The sequence below is a fragment of the Meles meles genome, chromosome 8 (assembly GCF_922984935.1).
Source record: "Meles meles chromosome 8, mMelMel3.1 paternal haplotype, whole genome shotgun sequence".
NCBI lineage: Eukaryota > Metazoa > Chordata > Mammalia > Carnivora > Mustelidae > Meles > Meles meles.
The window spans coordinates 4,765,354-4,790,792 of record NC_060073.1 but is presented as its reverse complement, the minus strand read 5'-3'; the positions used below and the strand labels follow the sequence as shown (position 1 = coordinate 4,790,792).

General features: G+C 48.4%; 1 protein-coding gene across 4 annotated transcripts in view; it reads right to left on the bottom strand.

Moving 5' to 3' along the window:
* CHKA (choline kinase alpha) overlaps positions 1–25,439 on the bottom strand; it is a 62,428-nt gene that overhangs the window by 23,534 nt on the left and 13,455 nt on the right. For 2 of the 4 annotated variants that reach the window (XR_006819930.1, XM_046014719.1), the window contains exons 2-3: positions 13,406–13,517; positions 1,316–1,369 (exon numbers count right to left, since the gene is read on the bottom strand). Coding sequence is in view for 2 of the 4 variants with exons in the window: in XM_046014719.1 (XP_045870675.1) it covers positions 1,316–1,369; positions 13,406–13,517 (166 nt within the window). In the remaining 2 variants the exon portion in view is untranslated. The remainder of the gene's footprint in view (positions 1–1,315; positions 1,370–13,405; positions 13,518–25,439) is intronic. The other 2 variants (XR_006819931.1, XM_046014720.1) reach the window with 1 other exon arrangement.

The window sequence follows — 25,439 nt, the reverse complement described above, 5'->3', positions numbered from 1 at the left end:
GGCAGAGTCCACAGGAAAACAACAGACCCATGGTTGAGACATGGGGTGAGGGAGAGAAGGGGGTCCGAGGGGCCTCCTGGCTGTCTGTCGGCAGAGAAAGGAGAAACTGAGGTTCCTCGGAGGGTGTGGGGTGGAGACCAGGTGTTCAGCCTTGGACCTGGCGAGATGCCCCAGGGAAAGTGGGCAGCGGATGGCGCTGAGGGGCAGCACGGGAAGGGGGCCTCGGGCCACGCTGTGGGGCACGTCAGACAACAGGAGATCAGACCCAGAAAGGAGCCGAGGAGGGAAAAGAAAACATATTGGACCGGGCAGGGTGCTGCTAGGTGCCACAAAGAAGCCACGTTAACTAGAACTGAGAACATGCCATGGGTCTGGCATCGAGGCCGCCCGTGGCCCAGACTGGTCGACCATCAGGACACACACAGGCCTATACCCCAAGGACTCGGGCTGGCGGAAAACTCCATGTCCAGCACTTCCCGCCTGGTGGCGCTTGTCAGCGTTACCCAGAGCACATGTTCTGGATCAGCTAGACGGGTGGGGGGGGGGTGGGGGGGGTTGTCTCCGGGGTAGGGTGTCCCTGGAACCACCCACTGACACATGAGGGGGGACACATCAGTACTTTTATTCTTTCCCGATCTCACCTCTTGTTAATTCCCATTTCTTGACAGTTTCAGTAACAGTCTACAGTGAGTGAAACCAGCGTACTTCTGTCTGTGTTGTGGGCGGTGTGTACGTCCATACAAACCTGCACGCGCTGGGCCAGTGCGCTCGAAGGTGAGGCATGAGGACATCACTGCTCTAGACGCCCCACATCTGAGCCTCGAAGAGGGACCAGGCTGACACATCTGTGCTCTCGACCTCAAGCTCTTCTGAACGTCAGCATTCAGAGGGGAGTCATTTTGATTGGGAAGAGGCCCCGCTGACTAGGGCACCGCGCGCGCGCGGGGAAAGGCACTCCTGGTCACCCCGGGCACGGCCTGCTTCAGTGTCGCGTGGGATGGAAGAAGGGGGTCAGAGGCCCAGCGCCCGGCCAGCCTGCCTCCGCGTCCCGTCACGCTCAAGCGTCTCCCCAAACCACCTTCCCTTGGCACCCCATGTGGTGTTCCGACTGCCGTGAGGACACCAAATGTCCGCTGCCAAGACTGAGCAGGAACTACAAGAGCCGGGCCGCACTCGCTCTCACATGGGCACCCCCCACCACGGCTGGAGCCCAGCCTCTGAGAGACAGCCCGGTCCCCGGGCGGGCAGTGAGCGGACGCGCACCACAGACACCGCGTGCACCTCAGACAGAGGCAGAATGCACTTAATTACTTACTTGAAATTCATTTTCTTTCTGAGCTTGGTCGGATCCCTCTTTATTACAGGACCTCTACGAATGAGAAAAAGCAAACACTTCTGGTAAGATGGGGAGCACCAGACAGACACTAGCTTTGCAACCACCAGAACAGTCAGGCTTTACAGAACATCACAGGTCTTTAACGAATGCTTCTCCACCCACGGATGTCACCAGCGGCAGGCTAAAAGGTACCACCACTGTCCAGCACTAGGACTAACACCCGAGGAATTGCTTCGTTTCTTTACAAGAAAAGGAATGTGCTGTTGACCCCAAACAGCCGTGTACCTTTTCACGATTTCACTGTCCGAGGAGAGGGAAGTCAATAGGGGGCGCTCTTCCAATCAGGCCTCCCCAAGATAAAGGGCCACATGGTCTCCCCAATTTAGCTAGGTGGTTCCTTCAAGTCAACACTGTCCTGAGGAAGCTTCCTTCCTGCAAGAACAGGGAGTGTACACACACCCGCGGCAGGTCGCCATGGTCAGCACAGAACGGGGACAGAGAAGAAAGCCCAGTGCAGGCAGGAGCCTTGGCACAGAACCCGTGCGACGAGCCTGCCAACTTGCTGCTTCCACGGCCTCGCCCTGCTCGCTCGGGCTGTCGCTGGCTCCATCTGAATTCTGCCTCCACCAAAGAGAGGGTCATGCGAATTTAACCAAGTCCTACACTTACTTCGTATGTTGATATTTTAAGGGACATTTTTATAGCACTTTCCTCACTGAAATGGCCAATTACTGGAAACCAGGGATCTAGCAGTAACGACTGGACCCTTAGTGACCGTCAGCAGCTCTCTGGCCGCGCTCTGTCTCCACGTCACAGATCGTGTCTTTTAAAAGCCACCCCCCAGCCCGAGTGCTTGTGCGTTAGAAATCTTCACACGATCTTGTATAAGGAGAGGGAGAAAAGCAAGTCAGAAACTTAAGCATCGTGTCAAAATTTAACACTCAAATATTGCCTCTCAAAATGGTATCTGTGATAATTAAACTGAGCCGGCCTAAGCCAGACACAGAAGGAAGCCCATAAAGGGAACTTTTAAAAAACGTTAAGGTAAAAAGATCCTCAAACATCCCGTGAAAAACATACCTTTCCATGCCACAGCTTTATCAAAAATACCTGTACCGAGGGTGGAAAGTGTGGACGGGGGGGGAAAAAAATGCCACGTTAGGCAACACCAGCTATGCTAGCACCGAAGAGCCCAGCGCGCTAGAGCCGCGCTCCCGTCCCTGCTGCACGGACACACTCCGCAGACGCTCTGGTGCGCGCTCTGCACAACTGTGCCTGTGCTACAGCTTCCTCAGCACAGAGGCAAACAAACGTCCGTGTTCGTGACGCTCTCTGCAAAAGACTTGCACTTAACACATATTCAGTAACATCTTTAACATCCTGTGGAGATCATTTTGTACAAAAATACAGAAACTACAAATGGGGGGATATATACTTTCACTCCTGTGATCTGCGTTTCTCTGATGAAACGATGTTACAGGTTAAATCCCGTTACAGTGAAAGCTACAAAAATGAAAATCCTCCAAAATACTTGCAGATGTTTGCTGACGGCTTGGCGGTGTGACGTGGTGACCTCTCAGGGGGAGTGGTAACTGGGTTCCGAGACAGCTTCGCTCCTCTCCTGACTCCGAACCGCTGCTATGGCCACGCTGCTACCTCAGGCTCAGACTTCCCCATCTTCCCCCAAAGCACCAAGCAATCCTGCTGCCCCCTAGGCTTTTTGCCGGCTGAACTAAAGGACCGACCATGCTGTGAAGCTCCAGGCACAGCCTCCGCCATGGGGCCAGCCGGCTTCCAGCGAACTCGCATCCATGGTCCCAGTCATGGGGAAACTGGCTGCGGTGTTCATGTGGATGCTGAATGGAGCCAAAATGCCCCCAAAACATTAAACCCTGTGCTTGTCCTCCCTAAGGAAAGTTAAGACCAAAAAAAGTTCTATGATATGATACACGGAATTTGGATATTCTACTGAAATTTGTTGTAACGGGATTTGACCTGTGCCAAATTCTAAATGACTATGGTTATTCCTATGCTGTTATATTCGAACTGTATCTTCTTAGGGAGATACAGTTAATGGGTTATTCAGTCAACAGAAGTCCCTTTCCCTCGTCCAATGGTGCTCTCAACAGCAAGTCACCTCATCCAAAGTTACAAATTGCCTGAGCTCCCAAGGCCATTCCTTTTTAATACTCACACCAGCGGCAATAAATTCTGTTAAGAATTTCCCCACCGCTGCCCACTCCATCCCGCCCCCACCTGAAGGCAGTACGTGCCATAAGAGCACCACCATGAAGGCAAGATGGACTTCTGCCACGGCCAACCCTCTGTTCTGTTTCCTCAGTACAGAATGTTCAGCCTCCCTCAATCCTGCAAACAGGAAGAGTTAAGCCGGGAAATCTCAAACCAATCAGACATTCATGGAGTGTGAGAGAAGAGGCCTCATCCTGACAAGCCAATGACAGACAGACTCACGCTGCCAAAAAAGAGGTCAGAGAACTTTTTTGTGCAGGAAGATGGGAAGTAACGTGTATCTTGGAATCTGTAGGATTTTCCTTCAGAGGCAGAAGTTTACCTGAAGCAGATATTAAAATATATGGTATAAATATGTAACAGGACTCTAAATTTTTTGCCAGCTTTTCATGTTAATAAAAACTAGCTGTCATATATAAAATAAAACTAAAATGTTTTACATTAGGAATTTGAATACTAGTTAATATCAAATAATTACTAAAATCTTTTGATGTAGGGGGCGCCTGGGTGGCTCAGTGGGTTAAAGCCTCTGCCTTCAGCTCGGGTCATGATCCCAGGGTCCTGGGATCGAGCCCCGCATCGGGCTCTCTGCTCAGCAGGGAGCCTGCTTCCTCCTCTTTCTGCCTGCCTCTCTGCCTACTTGTGATCTCTGTCAAATAAATAAAATCTTTCAAGTAAATAAATAAATAAAATCTCTTGCTGTAAACATTATTATGGTCGTTTTTTTTCTTAAATCCTCTTCTATAGACAGAGATGGAAATGCTAATGTGGTGTCTGGAATGTGCTTCAGAACCCCGGAGAATGAACAAGAGCGAGGATGAAGGCTGGTCAGTGGGAAAGGTGGATCGTGGGGTACTTGGGGCTCATTACTCTCCTGCTCCCCTTTTGTCTGCATCTGAAATTCCCCATAATAAAAAGTCTTTTTAAAAAATAAACACAGACAGGGCGCCTGGGTGGCTCAGTGGGTTAAGCCGCTGTCTTCGGCTCAGGTCATGATCTCAGGGTCTTGGGATCGAGTCCCACATTGGGCTCTCTGCTCTCTGCTCGGCGGGAAGCCTGCTTCCCTCTCTCTTTCTCTCTGCCTGCTTGTGATCTCTCTCTCTCTCGCTGTCAAATAAATAAATAAAATCTTTTAAAATAAATAAATAAATAAACATAATAAACACAGACAGGGCGCCTGGGTGGCTCAGTGGGTTAAGCACCTGACTTCAGCTCGGGTCAGGATCCTGGGGTCCTGGGATCGAGTTCCACGTTGGGCTCTCAGCTCCATGAGAAGCCTGCCTCTCCCTCTGTTTCTGCCACTTCCTCTACTTGTGTTCTCTCTCGCTCACTCTCTAATAAAATAAATGAAATCTTAAAAAAAAAAAAAAGTTGTGTTTTTTTTTTTTTTTTAAAAAAAAGGGTTGCTCAGTCATTAAGCGTCTGCCTCCGGCTCAGGTCATGACCCCAGGGTTTTAGGATAGAGCCCTGCATCAGGCTCCCTGCTCAGCAGGAAGCCTGTTTCTCCCTCTCCCACTCCCCCTGCTTGTATTTCCTCTCTCACTATCTGTCAAATAAATATAATCTTAAAATAAAATAAAGACTATGGAAAAAAGTACTTTTCATATTCTAGATTATTAGTTTGTTAAATGTTTTATTTCATGCTCCAAAAAAAAAAATGAAAATCAGGAAATAGTAAGACAACTTTAGGGGCTAAGATGAGGAAATACCATTTGACTGAATTTTGTCTCATGTAATTTTAGGATTCAAAAATGTTCTAGTTAAAGTTACTCAATACTCCAAAATATAACAGATTTATTTATTTAAATCTGCCTAAACTACTGGGCAGAAAAAACTCTTATCATCTGGCCAGTTCTTACTGACAGATTCCTCTAATGATGAAGGAGCTAGTTTGACGACTGAACGACTTTAATAAAGCCACGTTTGTGCGCGGAAACAAAGCACACCTCGCTTTCCCTAGAGTCTGGGTACGTTGGCCGCGCATACAAATCCACCCGGGAAAGCGGCACAGAGAAAACAGCATGAAGTGGCACCCAGCTACTTAGATGTCGTTTGTAACGCGGAAACATCTGTCTCCAAAGTACCTTTAAAAGCGCACCGCACCAAGAGCTAGCCGCTGGAGGGACAGGCTGGGAAAAGCGTCCAGTCGGCTACAGTGACATGTCATCAGCAGTACACTACATTGGAAATGCTATTTAAGAAATTGAACTATCAGGGCGCCTGGGTGGCTCAGTGGGTTAAAGCCTCTGCCTTCAGCTCAGGTCATGATCCCAGGGTCCTGGGATCGAGCCCCACATCGGGCTCTCTGCTCAGCAGGGAGCCTGCTTCCTCCTCTCTCACTACTGGTGATCTCTGTCTGTCAAATAAATAAATAAAATCTTTAAAAAAAAAAAAAAAGAAATCGAACTATCGTCAGTTACAGACGCTGTTACAAGGAAGGAGCAGTCACTGTGCTGAACGCAATGGCTGCCACAGAAATAAAAAGATACAAACAAGAGCGCTGGGTGGAAACATGGAGGGCCTCTCTTCCCACCAGCCCTTCCTTGCCCCCAGGAACGGAAGCACGAAGAACCGCACAGAGCACCCACACAGCAGCCTTTTTTACTTCGCTATTTTAAGGGGACTCCATGCCCATCGCAGGGCTTTAACTCATGGCTCTGAGATCAAGAGTCGAGAGCTCTACCGACTGAACCAGCCAGGCGCCCCTCACCTGGCTCTTTTAAAGGTTCTGAGCAAAAGAGCAAGTTGGCTGTGGCCTTTCAAATAAGACCCTCTGGCACCCATTAGTGAGAGATGAAGAAAGAACAATCCAGTGTTAGCTAGACTCAACTTCCAGGGCACCTAACAATCTGCTCTAGGAAAATCCGGGATTATCCTTGTGAGCTGAGTCCCAAGCAACACCCAGACTGTCCGTGTTTACCCCCAAAACAGGAGGTGCTGCCCAATTCGGATCGCTTCGTCACTGCCATGCCCGTCTGGTCCCGGAGCGGCACGGGCTCTTCACCACGCCGCCCATGGCTCAGGGGCTCCACCCGAAGGTCTGCCCACACTCGACTCTCTCGGGGTCGACACAGGGACAGCCGCTGCCGCCCTCCCTGCTCCTGGCAGGGCCTTGTGCCTCAGGTGAGCTGGGGCAGGACCAGCACGAGAACCCTGGCTCCAAAGAACACACAGCAGTCACGCAGCTCCTTCCATAACCTCCTGCCGTACGTCTCCTCTCAATGTTCCCGGGGACCCTAACCTTCCTTCTCCCTGCTCCTGTGAAAACATTCTGTATTTATTGCTTCTATGGTCTCCCACAGCATGTTCTGAGAAAATATTTTACACATCACACTGTACCGATTTAAAGCACAGCGGGGGCACTGAGCGGGCGGTTGGGGAAACGTGCCCCTTAGGGGAGATGTGCGACCTTGGGGTCGCGAATTCGAGCTCCACGGTGGGCACAAACATTACTTCAAAATAAAATCTTTAAAAAAAATAATAAAGTAGGGCGCCTGGTTGGCTCAGTCGTTAAGCATCTGCCTTCGGCTCAGGTCATGATCCCAAGGTCCTGAGATCAAGCCCCACATCGGGCTCCCTGCTTGGCGGGGAGCCTGCTTCTCCCTCTCCTGCTCCCCCTACTTGTGTTCCCGCTCTCGCTGTGTCTCTCTCTTCAAATAAATAAATAAAATCTTTTTTAAAAAGTAAAAAAATAAGAAAATAAAAGTATAGCTTACATGATTCTCTAATGAGCACCTATGACTTATGAGAACTTAAGCAGACCAATGATTTTTAACATTTAATGGTCTGCTCTAGAGCATCTTCAATGACGTCGAGGAACATTCTAAAACAATTTGATCCTCTGAAATTGGCAAAATGCAATGACTTGGTTCATCAACGGGAGACTAGAAGTTCTATGAGGCTTTAGAAAGATAGGAACCAGAAGAAAGGCTCCTTTCCAGGACCTTCTCAAAATGTATGTCTGATCCAGGGTAACCCGGGGCCCCAAGACCCCCAAGGCTTCGGACACATTAGTCAGAAGCAACCCACGGGGAGACCTGCAAGCAACACGTTTCCAGGAAGAGTGGCCTGGCTGCCCTGGCCTGTGCGCCTCCCCGCCGAACCAGCACCGCTGACCCTCGTAAAGCTACCGGCTACGGGGAGGATACCGACCGCTGAACACAAAGAAGAGAGTCTGTTTCTAACTCTGACCAAAATACCAACACAGTGTGGCGCTTCCTTGAAGCTCAAAGTAGTATGAAGGAGGAAGGAGCGAAATACCCCAAATGAATTTTGAGGCCCGTAAATTTCTAAAGTTACCAAATCATTTTCTACTGAGGAAACAGAAGAAAGGGATTGGATTTGCCCTGGACCGAAAAAAGGGGGGCGGGGGGGAGGAAACCCCCCAACCAAAAAGTGGCATGTTCGTTACATCGTTCCACAACATTCTGAAATGTTCATGGCTGTACTCTGGGGACACAGCACAGACTGTAGCTGGTGCTCCTTAACAAAAGCATTGCAATTGTCTTTTTATCCAAAGCATTTTTTGAAACCAAGAACTGAAAGAAAGAAAAGAAAGCTGTAGAGAATGCTGCAGCTTCAGAGGGCTCATACTATACCGTGAATCGTGTCTGTCACCTGGAAACCAGAGTGCTCCAGGCACGATCGCATGGACAGCCTGCGGCAGAGAACACATGCAAGACAGCTAAAGTGGTACGTTACCCCCACGTGCCCTTCACGCCACCCAACACAAGGACATTCCTTCCCCAGACGGGTGGGCTGCAGTCACACCGTCGCTCCAGGGGCCAGAAATCTGTATCAGCTTCATGCTATAAATCCCAAACATTTAAGACCAGCAAGACAAAGACACTCGGCATATGTCAAAATTAGACACGGTAGTCTGCGATTGACTTAGTTATCAGAAGAAGGCACCAAAGCAGGTATGGAAGGGCCGCCGACAGCGACTGGGCCACTCTGTCTCGAGTATTAACTGAAGAAATACTAGGTTAGACCAAATGGGAACAGCAACACCAGAACGATGTGTCACTTCTGGGAGGGAAGCTGGACTACCTTAGGAATGGACAAAGTTACGCCACACTCAAAGTCCAAGGGGATTTTTTTTTTTTTTTAAACACAGAGTAAACAAAACAACTGAAACTCATGATGATCCTAGTAACGATGAGGGATGAGGACGTGTGCTCTCCCAGGTCTCCTGGGACAGAGCAGGGCTCTTCGCCAGGGAGTCCGCGTCCGGCGCTCTCTGCAATGCCCCTGAGCAGTCCGTTTCTCCGTCTCCGATCCTCCAGTATGAACTACCTACGGGCTCTTCCCATATTGTCTGTTTCCATGTTTGGGGGGGGTGGTAGTTAATTTCTATTTCAATGGGGATTAAGGGAAAACAGGGAAGATGACATTCTGTTTTCTGGATTTAAAAAAGACCATGTCCCAGACTGATTGCACTCTTTTGAGTCACGAATACATATCTGCGTTGTGCCTTGATGCCTTTAGTTTTATTATGGTTAGTACTCAATAAGCACTAATATTAGCCTTCTATTGCTCAAAGAACACACAAAAACGTTTTCCCAGACGACACTCAAGAGATCTTTGAGTAGATTATAGACATTCATGCCCGTGAGACCGTTCAAACGGTGAGGCCAAATCTCTCCATTCATGCACAGAAGGAACCAGCTCAACACAGAGTCACTGTTCGGACAGAGGAAGGGACAAAGCAGTCCTCTGAGACTTCCGCCAACTGGCACAGGTTACACTGAATGAACAATACCTACTGACATTTGTGTCTTCCACAGTTCATGGTAAATAAGCAAACGGGTTATTTGTAATCAGCCAAACTTGCTGCTTTGAAAAGGCTGCTACTGGACGCTGCGGAGCTCATGTGCCTTCCCAGCATCAGAAAGGAAAAAAACCAAGTTACGTTTACAGCTTGCATTATCGTTTCAAGCTCGCTTCTAGCAATTACGTCTCTTTCCACGGGCAAAGGCTGAACCAGGACTCCTCAACTTCTACTACACTATCCTACTTTCCTCAGGGTGATCCTGCAGGGGAATTCTGGGTCCGACATTTGTGCGACTTCGAAACTGACCCTCCTCATTAAAATGAGAGCTAGGCCGTGTGAACGGACCCTGAACTGTCTTGGCAGGCGCTGCTTTAGGATCAGACGGATGTTTTGATGTTTATAGTGTGTGCGTTACAGAAACGGGCTGGGAGAGAACAAAGTCTGGCGACAGAAACTGTCGGCTTTCTGCCCCTCAGCCCACGGTGACCAGCACTGAGGAGCCACAGTCTCGGCCACGTCACGACACCGCGGTGAAGAAAAAGGAAAAAGCAGAGCAGCATCTAATCAGCTTCAATAAACTCACTCGGAAAGGACTAGAAACATAAATCAAAGAAACAGTTAACCTTCAGATTTGATTCTCAGAGCAAAAAACTCAGAAGTGTTGAAGGAGAAAGGGAAGGAAGGGACGTAACTGCTCTAGCGTGTCATTAGGCAAGACAGCAAGACTGTCTGAGCAAACACACAGCTCTACCCTACCTGCAGCTGTCAGTTAACACTGTTAGGGAAGGAGCTAACGCCCCCTAAAACCACGCTACGCTGCATTCCTACAGCTGCTCTCGGGGACCCCAGTCTATCCCGGCAGTGCACACACCTGCATCGGGACCGGGGTGCTTTCCCCACAGGGAGCGCGCAGACAGGGAAAGCACGGCATTTGAGTTGCATTCCGTTTCCGTCGTTAATCCCTTCATTTCTGGAAGTAACGGGATTATTCGGGTGGGCTCTAGATTTGCTCAGCCAACTCTCTTAATGAATGCAAATCCCAACAAATCACCATCAAATCTGGGGACAATTTTTTGTTGTGGTGGGAACAGAGGCCTCATGGCAGACTCTGTCTGTCTGTCCCTCCAGCGGAGGCTAGATTCGTTCCGAAGAGCTGGTCGGCAATATGAGTGAACTCAGACCCCAGCAACAAAAATTACAGATCCTTTAAACTGGAGTTGGAAACATCTGAAAAGGCACTGACGTCTGCGGCGAGATCCCTGGCTAGGCGCTGGGAGAGCCTGTCTCTGCCTGGCACCTGCTGCCAGCGGTCACCTGGCTCGCCTCACGGGCTCAGGGTCTGCCTCTCCCACCGCCATTTCTCAGAGTCCCCCAGAGCCTGGTTCCTCTCCTCGGGTCAAGGTATTCAAATGACCCACAGTTTACAATGGCCATTCAGGTCTAAAATTCCACCTGGCAACCAGTGTCCCCGCCGAACCCTGAAGGACAAAAACCTCAGCCAAAAACCGCTTCAAAACATTTCCAACTGAGGCTGTAGGCTTCATATTTTTACTCAGCTGGAACTGCACAGAAAAAGTGTCCTTGAACTAAGGACTCGACCCATCAAGTATTTATACTGAAAACAGATTCCCTCCTCTAAAGCGAAGGAGCAGCTTTTTTCCAGCAAAACTGAGACTGCCGTCTGGGAATTTAACCGCAAGCCTGGGGTCACCCGCGGACTGTCCAGTTAGCGAGGAGCTGCTCATCTCCCAGCATAGCAGGGCGAGCCTGGGGTCACCCGTGGACTGTCCAGTTAGCGAGGAGCTGCTCATCTCCCAGCATAGCAGGGCGAGCCTGGGGGCACCCGCGGACTGTCCAGTTAGCGAGCTGCTCGACTCCCGGCATAGCTCCCGCCCTGCACGGAGGAGGCACCTTCGGGAATGGCAACTGAGATTTGCCTAATAAAAACATAATTAAGAAGCTAAATGTAGAGTGCCCCCTACAAATTAGAACTATATGTAAAACATACTCGTCTATTAGTTTGTCAAGAATCAATTGCACTTGAAGTGTCTTTATTCTGTTTATTTCTGAGTTACCTAAGAATAGAGACATGGAAATGCTAAAATTAACTCTATTTCCAGACATTTCCATTGTGTGTATTATTAAGGCAGTAATGGTGGACAGCTAAAATTTTTCAAAAAGGACAGACTATACTGATAGTGAGTCTTTACTAGGGAAGCGTTAACGGCTCAGGGCCAGGCCGTGCTGTCGATGGCTTTGCTAAGTGACCCATCCAGTAACACAGCACATTCTAGAGCTGTGCTGTCCGATGCAGCAGCCGTCCGTTACACACGAGCATTGCAGTTGAAGCTAATTAAGAGTAATTAAAATTCAAAATTCCCATCTTTGGTCACGCTCGCCGTATTTCAAACGTTCGCTAGCCCCCCGTGGTTGGCGACCAGCATCCCAAACAGCACAGGTCCAGAGCAGGGCCGGCCGCCGAGCTTAGCCTGCACCTGGAGGGGACCATAGTGCACATTTAAAACACCCCCAGTTCAAGTTATAAGTACAAATGAAAGCCTCAAAAATCAGATTTAAACAATAGTCTGTATCACATGCCAATTCCGGATGCTCGTTATTCAAGTATTTTAAAAGTGCTGCCCACAAGAAAGCACACAAATGAAAAGAAAGGGGACTAATGGTTAGAGGACGGCAAAGATAAAATGGCTCAAGACTGATTTCACTGAAAGTACCAAAAGGGCATTAACTGGGTTCTTCAAAAACCATGCTTTTGGAAGTGCAACCTGATTGAGTGAAAAACCCAACAGTCGCTTGTGTACCATCTACCGAACGGTCAGGGGTAAGGGTCAGCGGTGTGCTCCTCATCACAAAGCGGCCTCAGGTTTCCTGGGTGAAGGGCGCGTGGCTTCCAACGCTCAGATCCTGAGCACTGCACAGCCTGACAAGGCCAAGGAAAACTATTCAATGAAAAGGCTCAGTCACATTATGACACAGAGGCCAGCTGCAGGTTTGATATTTCTGAACACTAAAGTCGAGCTGTTGTAGACATGGGCATAATCTGGCCTTCAGGTTGAGCCGAGACTGGTCTCTTACAACATTAAGTAGGAAAACTACTCTCCATCTCATGAAGATCAAAATGTGCCCTTCCGAAGAAGATCTAAATGGACATTAAAATTCTACCATAGAGATATAATGAACATCTGTATGTGTGGTCAGTAAAATGGTAAATTCATGGTATAAATCGAAAAAAAAAAAAATCCAGACATTTGGGATCTCCTACAATTGGTTAAGACAATTCAATAAATAGGGCACTTTAACTGAAAGTTAGATTCAATTAAGTAATATCAATTTTTAGAAAGATTATGAGTCTAACAAATTCAATGTTTTAAAGAAATCTCAAAGGAAGGGACGGGGCGCCTGGGTGGCTCAATGGGTTAAGCCTCTGCCTTTGGCTCAGGTCATGATCCCAGGGTCCTGGGATCGAGCCCCGCATCGGGCTCTCTGCTCAGCAGCGAGCCTGTTTCCTCCTCTCTCTCTCTTCCTGCCTCTCTGCCTACCTGTGATCTGTCTGTCAAAGAAAAAAAAAAGGAAGGGAGGTAGTAAATTCAGCTCCACTGAGATCATACTTTGCCCACGGGTTTCTCCTGTGCCCTGTAAAAACCTTTATGATCATGTTATTAAAAACAATACCTTTTCTACATTAGAATTTTACAACTTAGGTCTGAGCTAAAAATTTCAAAGTGTGGAAAATCCAAGCATCATAACCACTACTAAAGATTTTGCCAACATCATACTTTTCTTTGGATATAAAGCTGGAGAATACTTGTACTGGCTTACTAATAAATTATAAGCAAAAACAGGAATTCAGAACATAACAGATATAAGCAAAAAGCCCAGCTGTGCAGCCCAATTAAAATAAAAGCAATATGTAAAAATACCTTCTCTAACACCACTAAAGTATTTAACATCTCTACCCAGGTAATTCAGGAGAGAGGATGAAAATTGTTCCCAGGTCCCTCCCGTCCCCACGCAGCCTACGAACTCACCATCTTTAAAATCGCCCCGTAGAGCCGCAGGAGCACTTTCCGAGGCTCGTCACCAATGGTGGCCACGGAGTCAGGAAAGGAGCACTGGAACAGCATGTTACTGAGGCCACCTCTGTGGGAAGGAAAAGGACAGTCCGCATCAGGAGTTTGAAGGGCAGCTCACCCGCCCTTCTCAGACGACCACAGATGAGACATCAGGGCCCCATGGCCACTGCTCCCATCGAAGACCCGATCCGCTCTCGGGATACCTGCAGGACACGCGATGAGCTCCCCGAGTTTGGCTCAACCTCAGAGTCACATGACAAACAGCAAATTCCCTATCTGTTCTTAGCTTGATGCCGGAGGGGAGCTCCGTGTGGACTGCAGCCGAGCGCCTCTAGAGAACGAGCAGGAGGAAGGGGGCCTCGCACCACACTGGGGGTGGGGCATCCCAGATGTGTTCCTGCAGGCTCCTGCTCTGCTGATCCCAGGCCTCCACTCTATTCCCATAACGACCGGGCTAAAATCTTGGGGCAGTACTTAGCCCACCTCCCTGAGGCCCGTCCACTTGAAGCGTATATAGTTCCATGTTCTTAAAAACATCGCAACCGATTTCGACCAACGGTCTTTTCAAAGAACTTGCAACCTTAACCGGCTCTTGGGGCGCTCAGAGGAAATGACCGGAGATCTCAGCGCCCTGAACCTTCCACTCTGACAAGAGACAGGAAACAAGTTACAGTGGTCATTTAAACAGCAGAAGAACCGCTCTGGGGACAAAGCACCTGCGTGGGTCGAGAGCAAGGGCAGTTAATGGAGGGATGGGAGCCGAATGAAGGAATACGAGAAGCCGCACAGTCGGGAGCCCCAGGGACAAAGCACCTCGCCTGCACTGTGGCCCCGCCTCAAGAAACAGCCCTCTGATGCAAACAAACCAGACACAGCCGTCAGAGTTCCAAATCCGGGCAGCGTCGGGGCCGCACGCTCCTGCGAATCGAGTCCACCCCTGCCTGCAGAGGTGCGGGTCAGAGCGCCAGAGCCGCGCCACTCCAAAGAGAAGGTGACCGGGAGAGCGAACCGCAGCTCTCCGGAAGGACACCCCGTTACAGGCGCCGCCAGCTCCACCGTAACCAGTGCCGTCCCGTCAAGCTGTGCTCCCCGAGGGGAGACTGAACTACGCACCTAACTCGCAGCATCAGCTACAGAACCACAGGGAGTACGAGGACACACGGCCAAGCACCGCCGAGAGCTACGAAATGCAGACCTAGAGACTGTGTGGGGAGAAAGGAGAGCAGAGAGAAATTCCCGTCTGGAGGGTTGTTGATGCCGGTATAGTCACATGAGCTAACGGCTCTGAAAAGTCTGCTTCTGCGGCAGACGCTCTCCTCCCCTTGCAGGTCTCATTCGGGCAGCAACGCGCCTGGCACGAAGACTGTCCCGCAGCTGCCTTGACGGGCAGATGTGCCCGTGTGACCTGATGCTGACAAACAAATGACTTTTGGAAGTCAACAGCAGACGTCCTCATGGGCTTTGTCCCTTTCTCCCTGTCCTCCATCCTGCTGTCTGAAACCAGGAGAGGACAGTGTTCGAAGCTCTTGTCTCTGAGCCCCACATCTACACTGCTGTTCCCCGTGGGGATGCTGGGCCGGGGGGGGGGGGGGGCCCGCCCGTTACAAATCTCCTTTGCCAGCTGCTCCCAGTTGGGGGGTCTGCCAGTGCGGGGCCTGGAGGGAGGCCGGAAGGCAAGAGGAAGGAGACGGGTTGGCTTGCTGTTCTTGATCAAGCACTGGCGTACCAACGGGGGAACCCCCCTTCTCCGGGATACCAGATCAGAGTGTGGGCCCCAGCTCCCGGGGTGCTCCTCAAGTCCTCAAGATGTCAGCAACAGCCACGTGGTGCCCTCCTCACAGGGACGGGGGGCCCAGCTCCAGGGTCCGATAACCCCCACCTTCCCTTAGTCCCCCAGCCCTGGGAAGGGGCTGCTTCCTGCAGTTCTCTGCACCACGGGGTCCCATTTCTGCTTCCTTGGTCCTCTAACGCCTGTTCACCCAATTCCCTCTATTAAATTCTCTGTGTTGAAAAGTCTAGTGCTGTTTCCACTTTCATGCCAGTGTCTGCATGGGCACAGATGGCCAGAGCTTTTAGCTTCTTAGATTGTGGGAATGAGCCACAGCCTAGGAATGGCTGAGCGTTAGCTGAAAGGAGCCCACATCTTCATCCAGCCCAGGGAGCTGCCACCCCGTCCAGCCTGTTTACTTCCCGACACCTTCACACAAGAGGGAAATGAATTTCTATGTTTAAGCCACGGTTACTCTAGGGCTTTCGCTATAAGCAGCTCAATCTAGTACTAACGGATACAGCTTATCACAATCCCCTTACTGGAGCTCTCCCGATCTGCAAACCCCTCCTTACCCTTCTTGGCTACCTAAAAACTCCCTATAGTTTACGACCAAGCTCAAAGTCCAGTGTTTGCAAGAAGCTTTCGCCCTCTCCCTTGCTAACTCCTTGAAGACAGGGGTAAGGTCTCAATACAATTCTCAAGGCCCAGTAACGCCAAGTGGTGGGTGCGCAGTAAATAAAGCTTTTCTGAAGACGACTATAACCAGCGGCACTGTTGGCTCTTTTCTCCAAACTCCCACCTGTTCTGTCCGTCTTACTAGGTATGGTGGACTAGGCGTGGCTCCCTGATTAATTAGACCGTATGTTCCCTAAGAGACAGTCCTGGGGGAAGGCACTATGCTACAAGAAAGACCACTGGCTTCAGGCTAGGGATTCAAATCCCAGTACTGCCACTTACTAGCTGTGTGACCTTGGGCATATCACTAAACCTCTCTGGGCCTCAAATTCACCCCTCTGTAAAAGAGCTGCACTTTCTTTAGCCATTTTCTTTTTCTTGAGTGGGTGGAAGGGGCAGAGGGAGAGGGAATCTTTCTTTTTTTTCTTTTTTTCTTGAGAGAAGGAGGGAGAGAGAGAACCTGTGTGGGGCCCGATGCAGGGCTCCATCCCACAACCCTAAGATTGTGACCTGAGCCAAAATCGAGGATCAGACTGATATTCGACAGAGCCATCGAAGGGCCCCCTCTTTAGTCATTTTAAGAGCTCTCTGAAGGGCACCTGGGTGGCTCAGTCGTTAAGCATCTGCCTTCTGCTCAGGTCACGAACCCAACATCCTGGGATAGAGCCCCGCATCAGGCCCCCTGCTTCTCCCTTTCCCACTCACCCTGCTTGTGTTCCTTCTCTCATTGTGTCTCTGTCAAATAAATAAATAAAATCTTTTAAATAAATAGATAAATAAATATGAGTTCCCTAGGCTGCAGTGTTCAACACTGCAGTGTTAGCTCAGGTCCCCCCTTCACAGTCCAACAGGCTGGATGCTGATACGCCCATGTACAGATGAGGACGCGAGACAGGGCAGGACAATGCCATGCCGGGCTAAGCATATAGTAGGTGCTGTGGGAGCCAGACAGTAACAGGATGAATGTGTACGAATGTGCTCACAACAGAGCTCTTGGCCTCCTGGGACTGCTGTAACACAGGACCACAAATTTCACAGCTTAAAACAACACGAATTTGGGGTGCCTGGCTGCCTCAGCTGACAGAACATGCAGCTCTTGATTTCAGGGTCATGAGTTCAAGCCCCATGTTGGGTGTAGAGATGACTTAAATAAACTTAAAAAAAAAAACAAACCCACGTGACTTTATCTAACGGTTCTGGAGCTCAGATTCCAGGAAACAGGTCTTCCGCGGCTAAAATTAAGATGTCAGCAGGGCTGCACACCCAAAGGATATAGCATGTTCCAGTAAACTAAAAACACAGTCTCAACTCATGAATGTCAAAGGACAGTGCTCCCGGGGGGAGGGGGGGAAGCGGGCTGGTTGGGGGTGGGGGGACTTGGTATTTCACCAGGACAGTTTCAGACCAGGAAGATGGAAGCGTTCCTGAGATGGTGGGGAGGGTTGCACAACAGAGTGAACGTCCTTAATCCACTGGACGATACTTTAAAAATGGTTAAAAATCGCAAATGTCAGGCTATGTACATTTTACTACAATGATTTTTAAAAAGGAATGAAGTCCTAACACGTGCTACAACATTATGCTCCGTGAAAGAAACCCAGTCACATATTCTGCGACCCCAGTCATTGAAATGTCCAGAACAAGGAAATAACATGGACAGAAAGCAGGTCAGTGAGTGCCCAAGACTGGGCCCAACAAGGCTGGGGACCAGGGTTCCCTTCTGAGGTAAGAAAAATCTTCTAAAATTCATTGTGAGATGACAGCCGCCCATACCTGTGAATATACTAAACCCACCAGATACACACACTTTATTTAAATGGATGAGTTATATGGTATGTGAACCATATCTCAATAAGCACTTTTTTTTTTTTTTTTAAGATTTTTATTTATCCACTTGACAGATAGAGATCACAAGTAGGGAGAGAGGCAGGCAGAGAGAGAGAGAGAGGAGGAAGCAGGCTCCCCGCCAAGCAGAGAGCCCGATGCGGGACTCGATCCCAGGACCCTGAGACCATGACCTGAGCCGAAGGCAGCAGCCCAAACCACTGAGCCACCCAGGCGCCCCTCAATAAGCACTTTTTAAAAAAGAAAAATGGGGGCGCCTGGGTGGCTCAGTGGGTTGGTTAAGCCTCTGCCTTCGGCTCGGGTCATGATCTCAGGGTCCTGGGATCGAGCCCCGCATTGGGCTCTCTGCTCAGCGGGGAGCCTGCTTCCCAAGACCCCACCTGCCTCTCTGCCTACCTGTGATCTCTGCCTGCCAAATAAATAAATAAATAATCTTTTTTAAAAAATGAAAGAAAAAAGAAAAATGACTTTTTTCCATATGTAACGATTTTTCTTAGCCAATGAAAAACTTGAATGTGCTTCTACAAAGACTGTGTTTCCCAGATGTGAACAAAAGTCATATTTAAGAACTTCATCAACAGCTTACTTAAAGGCAATCATGAGCACCTGGGAATCTTCACAAGAGTAACAACCTCTTTTCCCAAAATGCAAATCAGCTATCTACCCCAGCGAGGGAGGAACAGAGAGACCAGGGAACCCCAGGCTCTGGTTTTCCCCCAAGCGAGCCTTGAAGCACAGGGACAGTGTGGAGGGAAAAGGATGAGAGCAGCCTTGACCTTTCTTCTCAACTCAGGGCAACATCTCTGGTGCGTGGCTTATCAGACGCGCCCTGCCATACGGGCTCCCAGCTACCAGGCGACAGGACAGGCATCTCATCAGTTAAAAGCCCTCGTTTTCCTTCCTGTCACACACTCTTGAGGGTTCGGTCAGCCGCGAGAGCAAACAGATGAGCTACTGTTCTAAGTTGTGTAACTCCATTCAAAGTTTAATCCCGTGCTCCTAGAGAAGGCAGGCCCGCCAGCTCCGCCAGAAACCAGCTCACAACCTGGAAACCCTTCATCTCTTGAATTTTCTGCAGCCCCTGTTGCTCAACAGGCCGAAGCGGGAGGAAGCAAACTGCCGGTTATTTCCTAGTGACAAACAAGATAAATGAAACAAGGTCGTTATCCCACATGACCCAAGCTGTGAGAAACCACCTAGAAAAACGCCAGTTACCAATGAGCCAAACGACACCACTGGGAATGAGATATGTTGGGAAGACAGGCCCCAGACAGGGAAGCAAAACTGCAAGGCCCCACTGACCACAATCTGTCGCGATCTTCTCCCAAGTAAAACCCCAGGAACGCTCAAGGATTTCAAATAAGCGCCGCAACAGCTTTGTAAGAAACACACATGTCCTAGTTGAACGCAGGAGACACGAGACACTCCAGGAAGCAGAAGAGCAAATGTGATGAAACAAACGTGTGTATTTCCCACTTAGCACATGGCAGCCGCCGGCACAGGACCCAGCACCCAGCCAGGGGAGCCACGAGCACCACAAAGAGCTTGCTGCCCCCCAGTCATGAATCAGATATCAAAATAATCCTTCCGGTTTCTCTGCGTGTCCAAAGAAAAAACACCCAATAACACAGCACAGAAGCACCCCCAAGCTGAAGAACTAGGGCTACCGGGTTTCCGCCCTGGAGCAAGTCGTTTCAGGGAGAAAGAAGCCACACAGTAGCCGAGGAGGAGTGCACTGCTGCTTCTGTCCCTTTCATGTTCGTATCCACCACGAGCCACAAAGGACTCAGGGGACCTGGGTGTGCTGTTAGGGACTCAGCTAAGTTTCATCAGTTCTACTGGAGCAACGAAAGTAGACTGCTTGTAACGTGTAGTAAATGGTTTTGCCTTTCAGATCTCGGAATTCATGTTCCAAAAAATCATGTTATTATGGATCTTAAAGACCCCCAAAATAAAAAATAAAAAACAAGTTACCCAAATTCTGTCATTTGAACATAATCACTTTTGTTCATTCTGGGTGGTTTTGTTTCTTTTTTTTTTTTTTAAGCAGGCTCCACGCCCAAGCTGGGGCTTGAACTCTTGACCCGGAGATCAAGAGCTGCATGTTCTACCGACCGAGCCAGCCAGGGGCCCCTCCTAGCATTCTGGGCTTTTTGGTTGTCATTTTCCTAAGCACCTCTTTTCCTACTTCTTTCTTGTTATCAAAATCGGGATCTTATTGAGTGTATTAATTACTCCATAACTTCCTTTTCCTTTTCCATTTATAGTACAAGCATTTTCCATCGATTTGGCGTTAAAAACTCAATTTTTAAAAAAGATTTATTTATTTATTTGACAGAGATCACAAGTAGGCAGAGAGGCAGGCAGAGGGAGAGGGGGAAGCAGGCTCCCTGCTGAGCAGAGAGCCCGATGTGGGGCTCGATCCCAGGATCCTGGGATCATGACCTGAGCTGAAGGCAGAGGCTTTAACCCACGGAGCCACCCGGGTGCCCTTAAATACTCAACTTTTAATCACACACACAATTTCATCTTAGAGACGAAGCATGGCGGAGCCAATGGCCCACTATGGCTCTTCCGTGACTTTTTACTTCCATCCGTAACTCTACAGTACGTACACCTGTACGTCAATCTTTACGCACAGTCTGATGAGACCCTCCAGTTACAGTTAGTTTTTCTGGGTCAAAGGGCACTAACATTTTAAAATTCTTGCTACCCATTGCCAACGTGTCCTACAAACAAGCCACACCACTCACTCTTTGCCTACCGGCACATCAGAACCCCCCTCTCATATTTTTTTCTTATTTTTAAGACTTACGTATTTAAGAGAGAGAATGCAAGTGGGGGGACAGAGGAAGAGGGACTCTCAAGCGGACTCCTCACTGAGTGAGGAGCCCAACGTGGGGATTCACCTCCCAACCATGGGATCATGATCTGGGCTAAAACCAAGAGTCAGACCTTTAACCAACTCAACAGTCCAGGCACTCTCTATGTCATATTCTTGTCTCACTTATTTAACAATGAAAACTTGATAGATCAAAATATAATTTTTCAAAATACCAAACTGCAGGGCACCCCAGTGGGTCAGTCAGTTGAGCATCTGACTCTTGGTTTCAGCTTGGGTCCGTGGTCTTGGGGATGTGGGATTGAGCCCATTGGGCTCCCCGCTCAGTAGGGAGTCTGCTTTCCCTCTCCCATTTGTGCATATACATTCTCTCTCTCTAAAATAAATCTTTAAAAATTAATAAATAAAAAAAAATCAAATTGCTAGTTGAGATAACTAAAAATTTTTTTAAGTCTAAAGGCCATGAAATATTTTAAGTTAAAAAACTGATGCACTGGAAATATTTCTAGGTACATCAATACAGAAAAAAACGCATGTATTAAAATAAATTACAAAACATGTTGAGAGTTAGCTTTATTCAAATGATTTCTTGGGGGCTGCACCTTGGGTGGCTCAGCTGGCTTCGGCTTAGGTCATGATCCCGGGATCCTGGGATCCAACCCCACATCAGTCTCCCTGCTCAGCAGAGTCTGCTTCTCCCTCTGCCCCTCCCCCTGCTCATGCACACTTCTTTGTCTCAAATAAATAAAATCTTTAAAAAAAAGAAAAGATGGGGTGCCTGGGTGGCTCGGTGGGTTAAGCCTCTGCCTTCAGCTCAGGTCATGATCTCAGGGTCCTGGGATGGAGCCCCGCATCGGGCTCTCTGCTCAGTGGGGAGCCTGCACCCCCCACCCCACCCCCCGGCCTGGCTCTCTGCCTACTTGTGATCTGTCTGTCAAATAAGTAAATAAAATCGTAAAAAAAAAAAAAAAGACTTCTTGGCGACATGCATCAGAGGCTCCATGCTGTGTAACTCCAAAACTGGTAAAGCGTCAATCTATCACCCTCTTCACAAAGCCAAACAATTAACTGCACTAACACTGAGAAGAAAAGATCAAACTGGAAAATGTAAAATAGCAGATAATCTAAAATTTCAGTTGGCCCAGAAATGGGCCAAAGATGCTGTGTCATAGTAGGCAACATATTGATCGACATGATTAAAGAGGACCTTGGGAAACTCCACAAAATCATTTCAAAACAAAAACCATTCCATAGGACACTAAAATCTGGTATTTGACGCTACGTCCTCTTCAAAGTTCCTTATGGCAAGACATATCAATTATGCCTTCTTACCATGCAAGGTCTTCCTCAAATAGAAGCCTAACTGACAACAGGTTCCACAAGGTCAAATACGAACCAGAATGTTCCAGAACATACAGGATCATTAATCCTCTTATATGTCAGCTATTCCATTACAAACACACCTACCACAAAAAACACTCTAATGCTTCAACACATAACCCAAATACACGGATCATAGAAGGTACCAAAATTCTGATCTAAAGATAGGAATCTGGGGCACCTGGGTGGCTTAGTTGGTTAAGCATCTGCCTTTGGCTCAGGTCATGATCCCAAGGTCCTTGGATTGAGCCCCATGGGAGCTCAATGAGAGAGCCAGCTCAGGGACCCTGCTTTTCCCTTTCCCCTCTGCCCCCTCCTACCCCCGCTGTGCTCTCTCTCACTCTGCACACTTTCTCTCAAATAAATAAATAAATCTTAAAGGTTTTTTAAAAAGATTTTATTTATTTATTTGACAGACAGAGATCACAAGTACGTGGAGAGGCAGGCAGATACAGAGAGGGGGAAGCAGGCTCCCTGCCAAGCAGAGAGCCTGATTCGGGGCTCGATCCCAGGACCCCGAGATCATGACCCGAGCCGAAGGCAGAGGCTTAACCCACTGAGCCACCCAGGCGCCCCTTAAAAGTTTTTTTAAAGATGGGGCGCCTGGGTGGCTCAGTGGGTTAAAGCCTCTGCCTTCGGCTCAGGTCATGATCTCAGAGTCCTGGAATCAAGCCCTGCATCAGGCTCTCTGTTCAGCAGGGAGCCTGCTTCCTCCTCTCTCCCACTGCCTGCCTCTCCACCTACTTGTAATTTCTGTCTGTCAAATAAATAAATAAAATCTTAAAAAAACAAATCAGCTGGCAATGTACCAAGATGATTGGTAGCAAAGGAAATCACGGTGCTGATAAAGACCACAGTGGGTCAAAGCAGTGACAACCTTGCCCAGTACCTCCTCAATCATAATGGAGGAAATTTGCCAGGGTCCACAGAGATTCTCTGTGACAGAGGCTTCAAAAGATCAGTGACAGCTTCAAAAGGAGAAACATCAAGTGACCACGTGACCCACCAGTTCCACTCCGAGACAGAGAGAACTGGACGATGTCCTCACAAACACTCTACACAAACGTCCGTAACAGCCACAACACAGAAAAGCTCCAATGTCCATCAACTGTGGTGTATCACAGAATGGAATATTACTCAACCATAAAGAGGAACAAAGTACCGTATGTGCTACGACACAAATAAACCTTGAAAACACTAAGTTAAAGGAAGTGGTCACCAAAGTCCACATGTATTGTGTGATTCTTTCTACAAGAAATGTCCAGAAGATATCAGCTGGATTACCAGTTGTGGGGAGCACGGGGAGAGACTGCTAATGGTAAAGGGTTTATTTCTGAGGTGATGAAAATGTTCTGAAAAGATGGCGGTGATTATTGTAGAACCCTATAAAAAAGACTAAAAATCACTGAACTGAATTTAGAAGGGTGAACTTCATGGTTTCTCAATAGGGCTGTTAATTTCTTTTGGAACCTGATAACCACTCTGCCTTAAGTAGTTAACTGCAGATCGAACATTCATTGATTTATCTGAACCAACCTCTTAATATTAAACCTCTGTCTTATTCATGGTGATCGTCATTTGATTAAAATCTGCTCCTAACCATCAAATACTTCTAGGGAAACTGCTAGATCCTAAGAGCAATCAAGCCCACACAAAAAGACTCCTCTGATTTTAGGATCTGGAGAAAGAAACGTCACTAAGGGCTTTGGAATGAGAAAAGTCACCCAGTTTCAGGAAACTTCTGCAGGGCCGCACCGCGTTCCCAGCTCCGCACACCCTTTCTTATTACTCCATTTGGACACAGAGCGTCTCCCCCCCACCACTGCTACCAGGGGTCCTTTCCTCTGGTCCTGACCAGGTTCTTCTTTTTTTTCCTTCCCACATATCTTTTTGCCACTTTTCCTTCCTGCCTTCAACTTCAAGGCCAGTAAGAGGAGGTTCTCACACACAAAACCCACCACCCTCTCTTTTCGTCCTACCCGCTTGTCGCCAGGATCCCACAGTCCTGGCACCCAAGGCAAGACAAAAACTGTCAAGAGAAACATTTTAGAGTAAAGTCCAGAGACGGGAGCTCGGCTAACATGCGTCTCTCTTGCCCTTTGCCCTCCTCCTATAGACTCATTTCCATTCTGCTCATTCTCTCTTGGCTTTTCAAAGTTTTTATTTAATGCTTTAACAGCGATGGCCATCTCCACACAGAACGGTTTCCACAATGTTGTTGTTGTTTTTCTTAAGATTTTATTTATGTATTTGAGAGAGCGCAAGCAAGAGAGAGCATTAGCAGGGGCATAGGGAGAGGGAGAAGTAGACTTCCCACTGAGCAGGCAGCCGGACAGGAGGCTCGATCCCAGGGTCCTGGAATCATGACCTAAGCCAAAGGCAGATGCTTAACCGAATGAGCCCCGCCGGTGCCCCTGCACAGTACTCTTTAATGCAGCACCCTAAATTCCACCACTGAGCTGAAAGGCCAAATGCAAAGGCAGGAAAATGAAGGGAATCAGACAGGAAAACTCAGAAGAGATGGCATTTTCGACAGCGCACGCGGGCAGGAGAAAGTAGTCAAAGTACGAGCATGACTTTAGGCACGAATTGCCTCCTCCCTGATAATACACACCTTACCGAAACCGAAGCTTCTTCCCTCACAATCCACAAATGGGCAAGGGGCAACTCATACACCGTATCTGTCTGGAGTTCTCGTTAGTCACATGGGGTCCCTGAAAAGGTCAGAGACACCTGGAGGATCCTCAGCCCCTCCATGTGACCCTATCCTTCAGGCACACAAATGTCACCTGGTCCTGGACGATGACAGGATGTATGTCTGCCTGGGTTCCTTCCTTCCTTATTTCTTCCTTTTTAAAGATTTGTTTTAGAGGGAGAGCACAAGTGGGAGCAGCGGAAGGAGAGGGAGAATGTCAAACCGACTGCATGCCCAGCACGGAGCCTGAGTGCAGGGCTTAATCTCACCACCTGAGATCACGACCTGTGCCAAAACCAAGAGTCACTCAACCAACTGAGCCAGGCAGGTGCCCCTCAAAAAAATTTTAAACAAAATGAACAAAAATAACCTTTGTTTTTGCCAAATGTCTTCTGTAATCACTTCACAAATAAAAGCAGTGCTCAGGAAGAGAGGGAGCTCACTTGAGGGAACTTCCCGGTTAATCATCAAGTAGCTATGACGTAACATCCTATTACAAGACAATAAGAGATTAACAAATAAAATATTCTTGTTGAAAATTCTAAACTCGAGATTTCATGTATCTGTCCAGGTGGTGTCTTCTCTTCTATTCCATAATATACCAGTTTTCTGTTTTAATAAACAAACTGGCAAATAAGAACTATTCTCTGAAGCCACTAACACAATTAGCTCTCTGGGCGGATCTGTAAGACCACACTGTGACTTGAGTACGGGCATGCCAGTTTGGTAAGCACAAATCTCACTCTTTACTTGATTCTACAGACACAGGAGTGGTTTAAAA